The sequence below is a fragment of the Zalophus californianus genome, chromosome 12 (assembly GCF_009762305.2).
Source record: "Zalophus californianus isolate mZalCal1 chromosome 12, mZalCal1.pri.v2, whole genome shotgun sequence".
In the NCBI taxonomy this organism is placed as follows: Eukaryota; Metazoa; Chordata; class Mammalia; order Carnivora; family Otariidae; genus Zalophus; species Zalophus californianus.
Window position 1 is genome coordinate 48,453,305 of NC_045606.1, and position 19,062 is coordinate 48,472,366.

At 39.2% G+C, this 19,062-nt stretch overlaps 1 protein-coding gene across 1 annotated transcript in view; it reads right to left on the minus strand.

Annotated features, from left to right (window-relative positions):
• The window catches only part of CRPPA (CDP-L-ribitol pyrophosphorylase A), a 294,956-nt gene that overhangs the window by 260,605 nt on the left and 15,289 nt on the right, over positions 1-19,062 (minus strand). Inside the window, exon 2 of the mRNA XM_027574160.2 lies at positions 17,134-17,410. Coding sequence (XP_027429961.1) covers positions 17,134-17,410 — 277 coding nt within the window. The remainder of the gene's footprint in view (positions 1-17,133; positions 17,411-19,062) is intronic.

Sequence of the window (19,062 nt, forward strand, 5' to 3'; positions counted from 1 at the left end):
CCCCATTCCTTCTCAAGTCTTTCTCTACAGCAACAGTCCCCCTCCCATCCTGCCCCATCAATTTTTATTCCTTTACTCAACTATCTTCATTAGTGTCCAGGCATTCTGTGACATCTCAAGTCAAGTCATTCCTCCTTTGATCACACCTATCTTCCAACTAGGACCAAATTTCTCCTAGTCAGTTTCAGACAAAAGTCTGTTGAAGAACTATCTGTACTACTTAGTATCTCCAATGTCTGCCTCCTCCCATGTTCTTTGCAATCTACTTTAATGAGGATTATGTCTCCCCACATCCACAAAAACTTATTTAGCAATATCACCCATGACCCCCACATGGCCAAATCCAACGGAGAACTCTGTTTTCTCAAGAGCATTTGTTCACGTAGCTTTCAGAAAAAATGTTCAAACCACCTTACTCCCACACTCTAAAACCTCATTCTAAATGGTCATATGTTCCCAAACTGGGACCTCAAAGTTCTCTAGCTACCCTCATTCTTTAAGTGACCTCATCAAGTTACAATACTTCACATACTGTCTATATGAGAACTTCCCAATCTATCCGGCTATCCTAGAATGTTCCCTTCAATTCTGAACTTTCATACACAAATACCCTATTTAACTTCTCAAATCAAGAGATACGCCTCAACTATAACATACTGAAATCAGTTTTGATTTCACACATACCACATATTCCAAACCTGCTCCTCCATACACTTCCCATTTTCATAAAGGTCAACTCTATTCCTCTCATTATTCTTGTCAAAACCTTGATCATGGATTTCTCTCCGCTCATATTCCAAATCGAATCCATCAGCAAGCCCCATTACTTTCAAACTACCCCACATCAGCATACATTTCAATGTTTTCACTGCTGCAATCTGAAACCAAGGCACCCATCCTTCCTCCCTCAGATCTCATACAGAAAACAAAGGCCGTAAATGAAGACATTAGTATGTTTCACATTAAAATAAACTGCTAGAAAATTATTACAGGGCATATAACTAGCAGAGTATTTGTGTGTACAGTATTTAAGTAATTCCTAGAAATCAGTTTTTACCTGAAAAATACCAATATAAAACTAAAATTTAAATTAAAAAAATAGGGGCAAAAGACTCTCATGGGCAATTCAATGAGAACACATAAATCTTTAAGTACTTGAAAAATTGCCCAACCTATTAACAAAAGACTAAATGAAACCACGAAGAGAAAACATTTTCCACTAACTGGATTTGGAAAAAGTCAATCTAACAGTATGAATTGGAAAGGACATGGCTCTAACTCAAACTCCTGTTATACCCTATTGAGTAGAATTTGTACACATTTGGAAAGTAATTTAGCATCATCTGATCAAAATGGTAATATGCATTTATCTCGACTTTACTGAAATCCTTGCTCATGTACTTAAAACATTAATAGTATTCAAAAAAAAACCATTAATAGTAATGTTCATGCTAGCAATGCTTGCACTGGCAAAAAATAAAGAAAACATGTTCACCAACTACAAATAGATGAATGGTGATATAAAGCAGTGATCAGGAACACATGATAGCTGCAAAGATTCACAAGAATACATGTCCCTAAATGTATTTTTTTTTTGGCAGAAGTGCTGTCAAAATAAAAGCAAAACAGAAGTTGAATCGTACAAATAATTTTTTTTTACAGGGGTATAAAAAAGCATAGAAACCTAGTATGTCCTTTAGGAATACGTGCTACAAAATGGGGGGGGGGCAACATGAATAAAAACAAATTTCAGGATGTTTATCCATGTGGGGGAAATAAATAGGATCGAGGCAGGGATATAGTTTTAAAGCAACTGTAATGTTCAGGTGGTAGATCTGGAGGTGTCCAAAGTGCTTTTCACGTTCCCTTTTTTTTTTAATTTCTAAAAGTGTATTTATGGACTCTCACTTTGACCACTAAAAACTTCTCAAGAGAAGAAAACCATCCACATTTGTGATACTACTATGGTAGGATTGATATATTCCAGACTTTGTAAGGTTCTGGTTTAATGGAGGGCTAGAGATCAGCTATCAAGTAGTGCAATAGGAAAACCACTTACAGCATGGAGCACTGGGTGTTATGCACAAACAATGAATCATGGAACACTACATCAAAAACTAATGATGTGGGTGCCTGGGTGGCTCAGTTGGTTAAGCGACTGCCTTCGGCTCGGGTCATGATCCTGGAGTCCCGGGATCGAGGCCCGCATCGGGCTCCCTGCTCAGCAGGGAGTCTGCTTCTCCCTCTGACCCTCTTCCCTCTCATGCTCTCTGTCTCTCATTCTCTCTCTCTCAAATAAATAAATAAAATCTTTAAAAAAAAAAAAAAACTAATGATGTAATGTATGGTGACTAACATAATAAAAAAATAAAAATTAAAAAAATTAAAAAATTATAAAAGCACAAGGTGACTAACTCGCTTACTCAACAAAATGCCCATGAAAAGAATCACATGTCAAAAAAAAAAAAAAAATCACTCTGGCCGATCCTATTTTTCCTCCAACTACTACTCACTCAACTATCTGGTTTAAACAGATCTCAAATAAAGATGCTTAAATTGACAGGCATTTGCTCCATAGCTGTTTCCATAGAAAGAGACTTTTTTTCCAGAAACCTAAATCATCAGTTATATCCATCTTTTCTGAAATATAAAGCATCAAAATTAAGACCCAAGTATGGACAGAGTCATTTAGTTGTCTCTACAATAGAGCCATCTCTCTAGTAGTAGTTATATTAAGCATAATTCTGAAGTTGTCAGATATACTGTCTCATTTGGAATTAGCCTAATAAGCCCTGAATGGAAGCTTAACAGCTCAGCACCACAGTGATTACCTGCCTCTCAAGCTCATCTATCAAAGTATTTCCACATGTCAATGCATGGAAATCATCATAGATACAAATCATACAATGTGGAAAAATGAACCCCACCTCTTCTATTTTTAAAAGCACATTTGAACAATACTTGTCCATACACAGAGCAGGTGCTGACATGCATTCCTACTCACATTTCGGCATTCAAGCTAATTATGACAATGCACTATAGAAATCCTGACTATATAATTACAATTTCATTTAGCTGAGTTGTCTTTAGTCTAAGACTACTTAATACATGTTTACATAATCACATCTCTAAAGGTAATCATCGGCCATTATGAGATTGAGTATTTCATATTTTGATAAAATACCACCTCAAATCTCCTTCCATAAAAAATAATGTATTCAATATGGAAATGCAAGTATTTTATGAAAACCTATCCAAATTGCTCTATCACTCCAAGGGCCCCTAAAAAACAGTATATGTAGCAAGAATAAGGCCCGCATTTGATATACTCAACTTTAATTTGTGAAAATTAAAGTAGTACCATTTAACTTAAATCTAATATGATCTGAAGTATTCTTCATGGATGTTCTCAATATTTAATAAGCTTTATTACATTTTAATTCCTAGACATGCCATGGTTCCTTGATCTGCCCCCCGTCTCCAACTTCATTTGAGAGTAATACATAGAATATACAGGGGTAGTAGTTTTGGATAAGCAAAAGAAAAGCTTTTCACGCAGCTTTTGCAACATCAGGAACAGATCAAGTTTTACCTCATTCCCTAGTAGTCAGGGAATAATTCACCACCTGCCCTGGGCACTTCAACTTTTGTCAAAATATGCCTCAACTTTCCCACTAGATCATCAGACTTCACTGCTTTCTCACAAATCAAATTGCTTCTTTAGGCGTAGGACTTAATACCAATGTTTCTTTCCCTTCAGTAAGATACAGAATCCAATGGCCCAGGAACACTTATTACCTGACCCCCACCTAATACTGAACTATGAGCTTCAAAGCACTTGATCATGATCAAAACTAACCAATAGAAAGCCAGTACAAGTTACTATTAGCCATGGTCAATTCTACTTAAGATTCTTTGTTCGGGAAAATAACATCATCTGCCAAGTTATTTTTCAGCTCTTTTAAAATAAGCCCACAATACTTCGCATAAATTTCTAATACTGGGTAGTCAAAGAGTATATTCTTCCTGATGCACACATATTAACTTTTACTTCTGAAGTGTTCTTTAATCATTATTAAGTATAGCCCTACTATAAAACACAAATATGGCCCACACACTCATACACCCCCATGTCAGAGTTTCTGGTTATTAAATTACACTGCTTCTCTTCAGAAAAGTACTCGGATTTTCTAACTAAAAACTAACCATCCTACAGGACATGGGATAGTCCCCCAACAGAGAGCATCTTACCCAAAATGTCAAGTGTGCCAAGGTTGAGAAACCCTGTGCCACTTCCATATTCAGATATAGAAAAAAACTAAGGTCTGGAAATCTACAAAAATCCCTTTTGCCTTACTACTGGAAAAACCACCCAATATATTAAGTATAGGGGACTCTTACGAGATAAGCAGTAAGATGTACCTTGGTCAAGTGTTGATAAGATCACAAGCAGTTGAAAATCTTTAATTAGGCGCACCCTGGTGGCTCGGTCAGTTAGGCATCTGTCTTGGGCTCAGGTCATGATCTCAGGGTCCTGAGATTGAGCCCCACGTCAGGCTCTGGGCTCAGCAGGGAGTCTGCTTCTCCCTTTCCCTCTGCACCTGCCCCCTGCTCCTTGAGCTTGTGCATGCTCTCTCAAATATTTAAAAAATAAATTTTTTAAAAAAATAAACTCTTTAGGTACTATATCCATCAGTAGGTCTGCCTAGTTTCAGCAAGCAGTTCAGTGTCTCACTAATTTCACACAACCTCGGAAGGATGCAGGGAGTGCAGAAGCACAGGGATTTTAGCACGAGAAGATCGGATCTACTGGCAGGGAAGGGCAAAGAAAAATTTAAGCATACGAAAGTACTCGTGTCTTATTACCTCCTGGCTCACATCATCCAATCAGGTCCAGCCAATCCAAGTCCCTTAACTTTTTTTTTCCCCCAACCTCTACTTCTTTCTCTATTTCAATTGGCTTAAAGAGACCTTCACCACTCAGCTGGATCAATACTGTAGAACCCAAACCAATTTCAGTTCCCTCAATCTCCTCCTGTACTCCACATATCAAACCAGGAAGACAGTCATCTTTCTAAACTTCAAGTCTTAGGTTATTTCCTCTTGGGGCAGGGGTGGGGGGGTAGGGGGATTGGGCAGGAAATCAATGGTTCCCCCCCTTGTCTCCAGAAGCTAATTCAAGGAAAGAGATCAGGGAGTATTAATGAATTCAGACATGCTGAAAAAGGCAAATTTCAGTGGTTCTGTTCAGCTGGAAGTTTAACATACAATGTCTGGAATTATAGCAGAGAAGGTGTAACATGACAGAAATTTTGGATAGAACATGTCAAGTGGTAAAATGGTTACATGGAAATGCTTTGTACCAAGTAGAATAATCATCTCCCAGAGTTACATGCTGTAGGATTTTTGGAAGAGACAAAAACATAGGGACAGAGAACACATCAATAGTTGACAGAGATTAGGAAGACAGCAAAGGTCTGAGTACCAAGCAGCACCAGGAGGCAACTCTTTGGAGTGTTAGGAAGTTCTGCTGTGATTACAATCATCTATAGATATAAACACTCAGACTATGTACCTTCCCTAAAGTGAATTTTACTGTAGGTCATTTTTTCAGTTAAGTAACGTGAGCATGATTTTCATTGCTCAAAATTACTTTGTTAAGTTATAATAGAAGTTAAAGGGAATGTTTAGAGTATGGAAGATGGATCCGAAAAGAGAGGTCAAAAAAAAAAAAAAAGGTAAAGACTATAGTCACAGAAGACAAGGTAGAGCTGCAGAAGGAAGATCTGGTTAACACCGTCAAACTTAACTAAGCCACTGTGTATATATTGGTACGTTATAATACAATTCATTTCTAATGTCAGTCAACTGGAGTTAGCACAATCCCCACAGTTCACAACCAGACTGCCATTACTGTAGATACCAGACACAAGTGAGGTCCTCACATCACATACACTCCTGACCAACTGACTCCAAGTGCAGGAGGTTCTCACAGCCCCCAATGAAGTTCACCAAAACTCCTGGAACTCAGGAAAATGCTACATTTTGATTATGATTACTTTGGATTACACGTTTATGACCAAGGATATTTTATCAGAGCAGATAAATGAAGAGAGACACAGGGCAGGGTCTGGGAGAGTGCACAACACAGCTTCCCTGGTGCCCTCTCCTCATGGAATAAGCAAGTGCCATGCTGTCAGCACACCACTGTTCAACCAGTTAGCTTCCCTGAGCTTCAGCATCCAGTGTTTTTACTGGGATATCATTTTGGCATATTGAGCAACTGAATCACCGACCATGTGGTTGAATTCAGTCTCCAGGCCTATTCCTCTCCCCCAGAGGTGGGGCTGATTCAAAACCTCAAATCTCCAATCACCATTATTAATTAGACACCATTAGTATTTCTGGTGACCAGCCTCCATCCTGAGTGATCTCATTAGCATAAGCTCAGGGGAAATCCAAGGGGCTCATAAAAAAAAAAAAAAAAGGAACACCCATAAAGACCATCCTAGTATTTGGAAAATCCCAATTATGTTCATTCTCCCTTCAAGGAGCCAAGTACAAAAGCCACTCAGCTTCTTTATTTTACAACAGACTAAAAATGCACATCTAATTTAGGAATTGAGATGTTACAGGTGCACTTGGACAGAGGAGTCAGAGGAGAAAAAAGCCAGATTGCTGTGCACTGATGAGTAAACTGAAGGTGCAAAAGCAGGAGCAATAAATGTGACGGTTATTGTCAGAAGTTGATTAAGGAGGAATGGATAAAACATGATTAGAGATGTAAGAACAGAGGGCTTAAATTCGCGCAAGTAATTAAGAAAGTGTCTTCCCTCGGGAGCACATCTCAAGGAGACTGCTTTCCTGATGCACTGTCATTTTCAAATTCATGTTATTACTGGAGTTTTGCAAATATAAGAGCTAGCTTAGAAGTCCTAAAATGATTCTCTTTCATTTCCGTGTTCCAAGTTATTTTATCCTTGCCAACATCTCTCTTAGAACAATGTCCTTGTTACTGCTTTTCATCTCTGGAAATATGCAGAAATACAGAAGTAATTTATACTTAGTAAAACTCTTGTACTTTCAGCAGTATGGCTGACAAATTATCTTGCAAAACCTCTTGCTATTTAAAAAATTCAGAAGATATGTTATTAACAGCTTCCCCCCGTGTGACTTTTAAAGTTTTTTTTTTAAGTTTTTTTTTTTTTTTTTTAAACTGGGACTCACTAGGTAACTCCCTAGGACTAACATCAGAGCCAGAACCCAAGGAAAACAGCAGAGATGTTTTGGGTTTAATAAGAGGTTTTAGCTTAAACAAATGGAAGGGATTGAGGAATGACATTGTGAGCCTATGCTACTTGGTCAGGTAGAACTGTGGTCCTCACATAAAGATCCATGTAACCATTTAAAAGGTAGACCACCTAAAGTCAGTATCCAGTGTGGTAGGACTGCACAGAATTGTTTGCTGTCCTGGTTTGGATTCTGACAGGGAGGGGAATCTCCCCTGAGAAGTCCTAATCATCACCTTGATTTAATGTAAGTTCAGATTTTGGCTTAACATTACCATAAGATGCATAAAACCTCAAGCCAAAAATTAACATAAAGAGATCCCAAAATGGTAAAGCCCTCAGGATCCCCAGCAGAACCAACACAAATCTGTTCCAGAAACATATCCTCATCCCATGCCCAAAGGACTCCTACTTATGTCTTGCCAAACATGGGCCTACAATACAATTTACTCAACAGAGGAGTAAACAAATCACAAGTGAAGTAATGAAGAACTACAAAGAATTACATTAGCTACAGATTTAAATACTGAAAAATAGAATATAAGATCATAAGGAAAAGGAGCCAAACGACATTTGAAAAGGACTGAATCAAACTTCTAGAAATTAAAATTTTAATTGGAAGAACACTTCAACAAGAGATTACATTAGGGCTGAAAAAATGAAAACTGAATTCTCCCAGAAGACACCACCCTCCTACACAAGCATGCACGCACACACACGGAAAAAAAAGGTAATAAGAGGACAGGGTAAGGTTTACCATACATACAGTGATGCAGAAGTAAAAGAGATAAAGCTGCAGGGTGGGAAATGGGGGAAGGTCAATATTTAAAGGATAATGGTACAGAAGTTTCTAGAAATGGGTAAGATGTAAATCAAAACTCATGAATAAATACAAGGCAAGGGACAAAAAAATTCTTATCTAGTCACGTATTACAGAGAGTGCACATTACCTGCGAAAAATAAGGGACTTTAAAAATCAACCTGATGGACCCTCCATAGCTAAGATAGTGATGGAGTAGGAGGACCCTAGACTTGCCTTGTCCCTCTAAGGTAACAAGGTAATTATCCAATCATTCTAAATACCCACGAAATTGACCTGAGTTCTGACAGAACAAACTGCACAACTAGAGGGAGAGAAGAGCCACACAGAGGAAAGTACAAAGTGCAGAGATGTAGTTTGGGGGAGAAATGCACTGCAAGTACTGTGGAGGTGAGGGAGCCCTGGTCAGAGAGAGCTCAGAGAGAGAGAGAGACGGGAGTGCAGAGGGGGTCTCAGGAGGAGAACACTTCCCCAAAGCCACTGGCTGGGAAAACTATGGAGGCTGATGGTCCTGAGTTTTTACAAGCAGCAGGGCTCAAAGACCAGAGTTTTTAGAGGTCATGCTGGAATAGAGCCCTAGGGCACTGCCCTGCTCCGGGACAGAAAGCAGGCTAACCACCCAGTGCATGATTGGAAGGTCACTTAAGGCACAAAGGGAGAGGCTGTTTGCTCTTCTAGCATCTGTGAGACGTGGATTTTGCAGCTACGCCTCTCTGGGGACAAAGGAGCCAGTGGGCACCATTCCCCTCCCCCACCCCTCTGCATCGGTGCAGAGACACCAGCCTAGGGCAGCTAACCCAGACACTGGCTGTTTAGCCTACTTTGCTGCAAATTGCATGCCCCTTCACTCTGGTGTGACTGCCCTTCTAGGTAAAACCTGCATCCATCCCATGTGGTGAGACTCCTCCCCCAGAAGACCAGCACAGCCCACCCCCTCTGCCATAGCACAACATTAAAGTTTGGAGTTTTAAAAGTCAGCAGGTTTAGCTGGCATAGAGCCCAAAGGATACTGCACTGCTCCAGGCAGGCAAGCAACCTGGAGACAGGCTGCATGAAAACAGCAATCTGAAAAATGCCGGGGATGTACATAGGGAAATAATGCACTCTTCTGGGGGGTGCTTCCCTGAGAGCAGCAAGCACAGAGACCCCTCTCCAGGAACAAAGGAGCTGACTGGTACCATTTCCTTCCTTAATCCCTCAGCATAAAGCAGCTTCAGTAAACAGCCTAGCTCCAACACTGGCTGCCTAACCTGCTTAAACCAAGTCCCACCCCCAGTGCTCTGCTGCTACTGCTTTTCTCAGGCAAGTGTGTCTACAGCCCAGTACAGAGGGCCCCTTCCCCCAAATACCAGCAGGAACCCCCACATACATCACGTCTTCCAACCATAGAGTTCTGCAAGGCTTCAGTTCTAATGGAAGTAGTATCAGGTCTCATTTAACAAACAGACCAGAACACATCTAGTTTAAACTTGCCACACTCTGGCCAAGGTCCAAACACTGCCCACTATCGGCAAGGAGAGCTTCTATAGATGACTGACCTGACAGAGCAGCCAAAACTCAGCAGCAGAGGGCAGAGTACAGAGTACACAGCAGAGACACCTGCTGAAACACCAGGCCCTGAAAACTATATGACTTCTTCTTCATAAAGCTATTCTCTCAGGAGCAGGAAATGTAACAGGCTTTTCTAACACACAGAAGATGACAGAGACCTATACAAAAATGCCAAGATGGAAGAATTCATCCCACAAGAAAGAACAAGAAAAGATGGCGGCCAGAGATCTAATCAAAACAGATACAAGTAGTATGCCTGAGGGAGAATTTAAAGCAACAATTAAGGATACTCGCCAGGCTTGAGAAAAACATGGAAGACATCAGGGAGAACCTTACAACAGAGAAGAGTTAAAAAACAATCAGGCAGAAATTAAAACAGCAGTACTTAGATTCAAAACCAAATGGATGCAATGACCACAAGGATGGAAGAAGCAGAGAAATGAGTAAATGATATAGAAGATAAAATTATAGAAAATTTTGAATTGAAGAAAGATTTATGAATCACTAGAATAGACTTAGGGAACTCAGTGACTCCATCAAACATAGTAAGATTCCTATCATAGGAGTCCCAGAGGAAGAAGAGAGAGAAAAGGAGGCAGAAGGTTTATTTGAGAAAATAGCTGAAAACTTCCCTTTTCAGGGGAGAAAACAGAGATCCCAATTCAGGAGACAGAGAAAATTCTCATCAAAATCAACAAAAGCAGGCCACATCAAGACATATTGTAGTTAAATTTGCAAAATATAGTAATAAAGAAAATATCTCAAAAGCAAAAAGCAAAAGTACAGTGGGCCCCTTCCCCCAAATACCAGCAGGAACCCCCACATACATCACGTCTTCCAACCATAGAGTTCTGCAAGGCTTCAGTTCTAGTGGAAGTAGTATCAGGTCTCATTTAACAAACAGACCAGAGCACATCTAGTTTAAACTTGCCACACTCTGGCCAAGGTCCAAACACTGCCCACTACAGGCAAGAAGAGCTTCTATAGATGACTGACCTGATGGACAGAGCAGCCAAAACTCAGCAGCAGAGGGCAGAGTACAGAGTACACAGCAGAGACACCTGCTGAAACATCAGGCCCTGAAAATAATATGACCTCTTCTTCATAAAGCCATTTCTCTCAGGAGCAGTAACTAAGTCCCTAACTTACAAGGGAAGGCCCCTAAGGCTAGCCACAGATCTCAACGCAGAAACTTAGCAAGCCAGAAGAGAGTGGCATGGTATCTTTAATGTGCTGAATGGGAAAAATCTGCAGCCAAGAACTACTCTATCCCGCAAACCTATCATTCATAATAGAAGGAGAGATAAAGAGTTTGGACAGACATTGTCCAAAGAAGACATACAGATGGCTAACAGACACATGGAAGATGTTTGACATCATTCATGATTAGGGAAATGCAAATCAAAACTATAATGAGATATCACTTCACACCTGCCAGAATGGCTAAAATTAACAAGAAACAACAGGTGATGGCAAAGATACAGAGAAATGGGGATACCTCTTACACTGTTGGTAGGAATGCCAACTGGTAAAATCACTCTAAAAAACAGTATAGAGTTTCCTGAAAAATTTAAAAATAGAACTACCCTAAGATTCAGCATTCCCACTACTAATTATTTACCCAAAGAACACAAAAACACAGATTTGAAGGGACACATGCATCCTGATGTTCACAGCAGCATTATCAATAGCCAAACTATGGAGAGAGCCCAAGTGTCCAACTCTTGATGAATGGATCAAGAAGATGTGGAATATATGTGCAATGGAGTATAACTCAGCCAAAAAAAAAGAATGACATCTTGCCATTTGCAAGGACATGGATCGAGCTAGAGAGTATTATATGGAGTGAAATAAGTCAATCAGAAAGACAAATACCACAGGATTTCACTCATATGTGGAATTTAAGAAACAAAACAAGTGAACATATGGGAGTGAGGGGAAGAGACAAGCCAGGAAAGCCTCTTAACTATAGAGAATAAATTTTGGGTTACTGAATGAGGGTTGGGCAGGGGGAATAGTGGGTGATGGGGATTAAGGAGGGCACTTGTTAGGACGAACACCAGGTGTTATATGGAAGTGATGAATCACTAAATTCTACACCTAAAACTATTATTACACTGTACCTTAACTGGAATTTAAAAACTCGAATAAAATAAATAAAAATAAAGTCAGCCTAACAGAAAAGGCAGGTAACTTTCAAGGGATAAAATTAGACTTTGAAGGGATACTATTATACTGGTCAACAGACTTCTCACAAGCAGAATTAAAGCCAGGACACAATGATATATTTTCAAAGTACTGGGAAAGAAAAAATAGTTATAAACTTAGAAATGTATACCCTAGCAAATGATCATCAAGTGAAAAGCAGAATTAATCCTGAAAGGGTTTATCTGCTAGCTCTATTGAAGTCTACTCCCCTCCATGGAACCCAGAAATGAAGCTTACAAGATAACCTGGGTCCTGGTGACAGTTCTGAGTTCCTGCTTGCAGATAACTCAATTTTCAGCCTTAATTTGGGACATCTTAGTATTTTGAAGTAATCTTCAATTTGAAAATGGTTTTTAAACCAAGAAGTTAAAATTTCACAGTTCCCTTTAACATGTATGCTCTCCAAGGGGCTGTCTCAGTGTCTACCTTATGCAGGAAAGGATTTAATCTGCAAGGAACCTTTGGGTACAGCTTGAAAGTTAAGAGCTAAGAGAAAAGAGAATCCGTTAAGAATCTGTACAACACAATTTAAGAGAACAAAGGAGAATTAGTTCAAAAGAAATCACGGAAACCAAGTGCTTTAGTGTCTCTGACTAAGCTCACCATTTTCTTGCCTTGGGCTGTTATCCAATTCAGACCAGTCTTGGGCAATTTAATGCCTAGAGGGTAAGAAGGTGTCATTCCTTTCCACCAACACAAGAACTTCAACTACCATGCCAAGTCTCAATTCCACTTATGTTTTTACAATTAGAATTTAGAACACTGTGAGAGTGTTGGCATGAAGTAGTACCTGGATTACCTAAGGTTATTAGGTCACTATCCTAACCTTTATAATTTAGGAGAACCAAGAGATGCTGAATGTCTTCAGTTTAAGACTATGTATTGTTCAGAGACAATCCTTCTAGATTAGCTGAATGAAATCTTCCATTGCCTTTGAGCTCTTTTACAACATTCACCAAGTTACAGGTAACTGACAGCAATGCAAAATCATACGTGCCTATCAAGATGCAAATCCACTCTGCCCAGTGGAGGTTTGACATCCCTCACATGGGGGGGGGGGGGGAGAAACAGTTTTGCCTATGTGCGTTCATTTCAGTATTGCTTTATTTCCTGAAAATGTGCGCTTCTCTGGATTCTAACCTGTGCCTGGTTCTTTCATTAATAACATGAGCATGTTAAGAATTTCACACACCTGTATGAAACTCATTTTCTACTTTCTTGAAAATTATTCCCTAATACCATCAAAACAAGTCATCATTTCTAGCAGACACCAGGTTTCTGAAGCTTCAAAGTAAATTGTGAAGATGCCACTTAAAACTAGCTTCTTAATGCCAAGCTTCAGCGATTTCATTAAAATATCATGTATGATTTAATCATGTACATAATACATAAGTTATTCTGACTAACCTTAATTATAAAGATAGTCCAGGAATTCCAACAAATCTGCAACAAAGTCAGTAACTGCTATATCTGTTAATGTTTCATTAAGTCACCAGTTAAATTAGGGTATCCTGGCTTATAACTACAGCAGGAGAGTCCTCTTCAGTTTTAGACCCACTACCGAAAGTATCACTTTACTGACAATCTTAGAAATAAGATCTCAAAAAGAATAACGGACCAAAAATTCCAAATGTGTAATTTCTATAGTGAGCTTGATTGATAGCTTTCCAAAAGGTAATAATAGGCAAAGACCTCTAATTATACTGACCAGGTACTATAAATTTTTAATTATCTGCCCCAACTATCTAGTCCTCCCTAGGAACTTACTCAAATTTGTCAAGTTTCACTCTAATTCTTTAAAATTCTAAATCCTGTGTTTCTTCATTCCTCCTCAGGGCACTTCTAACTGATCATATTGCCTTTAGCAAAGCTGAGGAGCCTGCAGAACAGGAAGGGGTCAGAGAAGTAGGGGAGCCATGATCAAGTTTTGAGGTCAGTTAACATACCTCTGTCACAATTTTCACTCCATCAAGGTACCTTTAAATTACATTGAAGAAAAAGGGTTTCTTTGATTTATGGAATTCTTATACAGGTTTAAAAGGAATTCATGTTGTCAGGGGGAAGAAGTAACTTTAGAAACAATTTCCTGAGAAAGAGATTGCAGCTGTATATAGGTAACTAAAGAGAAATCACACACTATCTTTTTGAGAAATCACACACTATCTTTTCCAGATGGGTGTTTTTTTTTATGGTTAACTTAGAAATATTTGATCATCAAATCTGGCATATTTGTTTAATTATGTTATGTTAATCACCATACATCATTAGTTTTTGATATAGTGTTCCATGATTCATTGTTTTCATATAACACCCAGTGCTCCATGCAGTACATGCCCTCCTTAATACCCATCACTGGGCTAACCCATCACCCACCCCCCTCACCTCTACAACCCTCAGTTTGTTTCTCAGAGCCATAGTCTCTCATGGTTCGTCTCCCCCTCTGATTTCCTCCCCCATTCATTTTTCCCTTCCTTTTTTTAATATATAATATTTGTTTCAGAGGTACAGGTCTGTGATTCAACAGTCTTACACAATTCACAATGCTCACCATAGCACATACCCTCCCCAATGTCTATCACCCAGCCACCCCCAACCCCCCCCCCCCCCCCACCACTCCAGCAACCCTCAGTTTGCTTCCTGAGATAAATTCCTCATATCAGTGAGGTCATATGATACATGTCTTTCTCTGACTTATTTCGCTTAGCATAACACCCTCCAGTTCCATCCATGTTGATGCAAATGGCAAGATTTCATTCCTTTTGATGGCTGTATAACATTCCATTGTAGATATACCACATCTTCGTTATCCATTCATCTGTCGATGGACATCTTGGCTCTTTCCATAGTTTGGCTATTGCGGACATTGCTGCTATAAACATCAGGGTACACATACCCCTTCGGATCCCTACATTTGTATCTTTGGGGTAAATACCCAGTAGTGCAATTGCTGGATCGTATGGTAGCTCTATTTTCAACTTTTTGAAGAACCTCCATACTGTTTTCCAAAGTGGCTGCACCAGCTCGCATTCCCACCAACAGTGTAGGAGGGCTCCCCTTTCTCCACATCCCCGCCAACTTCTGTCGTTTCCTGACTTGTTAATTTTAGCCATTCTGACTGGCATGAGGTGGTATCCCATTGAGGTTTTGATTTGGATTTCCCTGATGCCAAGTGATGTTGAGCACTTTTTCATGTGTCTGTTGGCCATTTGGATGTCTTCTTTGGAAAAATGTCTGTTCATGTCGTCTGCCCATTTCTTGATTGGATTATTTGTTCTTTGGGTGTTGAGTTTGATAAGTTCTTTATAGATTTTGGATACTAGCCCTTTATCTGATATGTCATTTGCAAATATCTTCTCCCATTCTGTCGGTTGTCTTTTGGTTTTGTGGACTGTTTCTTTTGCTGTGCAAAAGCTTATCTTGATGAAGTCCCAATAGTTCATTTTCGCCCTTGCTTCCCTTGCCTTTGGCGATATTTCTAGGAAGAAGTTGCTGTGGCTGAGGTCGAAGAGGTTGCTGCCTGTGTTCTCCTTTAGGATTTGGATGGATTCCTATCTCACATTTAGGTCTTTCAACCATTTTGAGTCTATTTTTGTGTGTGGTGTAAGGAAATGGTCCAGTTTCATTCTTCTGCATGTGGCTGTCCAATTTTCCCAACACCATTTGTTGAAGAGACTGTCTTTTGCCATTGGACATTCTTTCCTGCTTTGTCGAAGATTAGTTGACCATAGAGTTGAGGGTCCATTTCTGGGCTCTTGATTCTGTTCCATTGATCTGTGTGTCTGTTTTTGTGCCAGTACCAAACTGTCTTGATGATTACAGCTTTGTAATAGAGCTGGAAGTCCGGAATTGTGATGCTGCCAGCTTTGCTTTTCAACATTCCAGATGGGTATTTTTTAACTCACCACCTATATAGCAGAGAAAGCTTAGAGGACTCCTTCCATTTGTCTACAATCCTAGATGTTGTAATTCATCTTAATACCTTTTTATTTTTAAGTACTTAGCCCTCTACTGAAGAGTTAACACCTAATTTCCAACCCTAAAAAAACCCACAGGGATTAGCATCTGTATTTTTACAAAGCAAAGGGGCTCGAAGAGGTTGCTCAAGTTGCACATACACCACTAACTAGAAAGCCTGAGAACTGGGCCTACACATGTCCCACTCCACAGCCTATTGCTATCATGGTGTACCCAAGTGTGTACAGCAACTTTCATTTCATCTCAAATTTAGACTATAAACCTCTTAACTTTGTAGGATTTTATCTAGTAATACAAGAACCAAACAAAGACGTTCTACAGATAATAGGACTTTTGCTAACCTGTGTTCTTCTGGTGAATTAGAACACAGAATTCAGCGTCATCTTAAAACTATTTTAAACGGTGTGAAAATCCTATTCAGCTATTTGTGCTGGAAAGTAAACCACTCCCAAAAAGTCAAAACACAATTCGGGTGTGATGAGCCAGACTTTTTATTATTATGTGCCTCCTAAACTTGAGAGTTTTCTTAGGTATTTTCAGGTAAGTGCACAATGCTTCTCATTTCTTCAGTGTACATGCAGAGCCATACTCTGAAAACAGTATTACATTCTTCTCCAAAAAGCTCATGAAGGACTATAAGAAAAGATAAATTCTAGTACAGTCTCATGATAGAATACTTCAAGCTTCCTAAAAAAAATTTAGCATTATGTCTTTAAGTCAAACAGACATTTACCATTAACACATGAATGGATAAAGAAGATGTGGTATACATATACAGTGGAATATTATGCAGCCATCAAAAAGTGAAATCTTTTATTCGTAATGACATGGTTGGAATTAGAGGGTATTATGCCAAGCAAAATAAGTCAATCATAGACAATTATCATATGATCTGATATGTGGAATTTGAGAAACAAGGCAGAGGATCATAGGGGAAAAGAAGAAAAAAGGGAACAAGATGAAACCAGAGAGGGAGACAAACAATAAGAGACTCCTAATCTCAGGAAACAAACTGAGGGTTGCTGGAGAGGAGGTGGTGGGAGGGATGGGGTGGCTGGGTGATGGACACTGGGGAGGGTATGTGTTATGGTGAGCACCGTGAATTGTTTAAGACTGATGAATCAAAGACCTGTACCCCTGAAATAAATACATTTTAATTTAAAAAATTAATAAAAATTAAAAACAAAAGAAAAAATGGACATTTAAATATGATCTCATCAAAATCCAGCAAGTTAACATTTGCTATAACATTTGTGTCTTTTATCCATTTTCGGAAATTTAACCACTCACCCCATGTTCCTTAGCAGCTGTGACAACTTTAAGAAGGACATCTTCCTCGACAAACGGTCTCACAGCATCATGGATTATCACAACTTCTGGCTTAGAGAGTTTAGAGTCAGGCTGGTCCTCTGCCAGAGCTTTTAGTCCATTGAAAATTGACCTGTGGCGGGTCACTCCAGCTTCAACCAGGGAGATTCGCTGATGCTGGTACTTCTGAATAATACACTTCATTGCTTTCATGTTCTCTCCTGTTACTGCTACAACAATGTCCTTTATCCAACATACTCTAGAAGAAAAGTGTGCATACATTTAACATAAACTGGGCCTTATACAAGTTAAGCTAGTAACAAACTGAATTAGTAAGTACTACTGTAACTTCTTAGAGATATTGAGAACTGAAAGTAAGTCAGTTTAATGCATAATGCATTTTATCAGGTCTAGTAAAGTATCATCAGTATTTCATACTCCACTTAATAACATAATTTCACTATGGACTATAAAACATTTCATCTATATAGGTATCATAGAGATTCCTGACTAAGTTTGATTTAGACTATCAGTTAATTAAGAAAAAAGAGTGCAGTAATAGGCCTTTAAATTGATTCTTTCCAAGTATTTTGTTCAATAGAATAGGAGCAATTCAAAGGAGTTTCGAATACCAAAAGTTTTGATTCTCTGTCAAGTCCACTGAAATGCTAAAAAAAAAAAAAGCTGCATCACTTATCTAACACAAACTTTGCCTACATCAAGGTGAAATGTTATAGCTTAAATAGGGAAACTAAGATTGTATAAATATGAGACTCAAAATGATAAACTTTGTAATAAAACAAAGAATTAACCTATTGAGTCATACAAAGGATTGAGCAACTTTTCTGTTGTACAACATTTTCCTCAAGACTTCCCGACCTATCACTCTGCACTGTCCACAGCACTGAGCGGCAACTGCATTACATCTTGGCAGACTTCTCTTGAACACCAGTGCTAACAGAGCTTAATGTCGTTAAACTCTATGTTCCAGAGCCAACAGGCCCAAACCAGGCCAACTGCCTCTGACCCATACTATCAACTCTGAATAAAGGTCACTTTAAAATTTAATAAAACTTCAAAAAAAAATCTTTTTAAGAACGCTTAGCCTGTGAGATACTACATGTTCATGTTAGATAGTTCAAGTCTTATGCACATTTTTGCAGAGATGGAAGGGTCTGAAAATTACTTAGTGCAATTAACTTCGTTTATATGAACATTCAATTGATTTACTCAATTATTAAACTCCAATCTTCTGTTATTCAATCAACCCTTTCCATAATCCAAAACCCCATTCTGCCTGTGGCTACAATAATACACAGATGTACAACACTAAGCTACTTTATAGGCACACTGTCTTTTCATTTTAAGTCTATTCCTTTAATAAGTATTTATTGCACACTGAATCAATGATCAGCATTGAGTACACAATGAAAATAAACACTGCCTTCACAAGGCTTACAGATCAAAGAACACCAAAGAATAAATACAAGCTGTGAGCAAGCGCTATGAAGAAAGCCAGGCTCCAGGATTGCAAGCAAATGGACTATGTGACCAGCACAGGGAAGGCCAAGATGATACTCCCTAAGGAAGCAGAATTTGCTGTAGGATCCAGATGGTGAGTGGCGGCAGGGGGGAAAAAGGCAAAGGGGTACAAAGGACTGGTGTAAGCAAAGTCCATGGCAAGGTCCTTAGGGCCAGGAAACCACTGCAATCAAATCCTGTAAGCAAAGGGAAGAAGAGCCTATGAAGAGGCTGAAGGTCCAGGCACGAGCCAGACTGGGCTAGGCCGTGGGAACCTCTCAGACCGTATTATGGGTTTTACTGTTATAAGAGAAAGCCATAAAAAACCTGTATGCAGGAGAGGACATTTACACCTATTAAAAAAAAAAAAATGCTCACCTCCCCAAATTG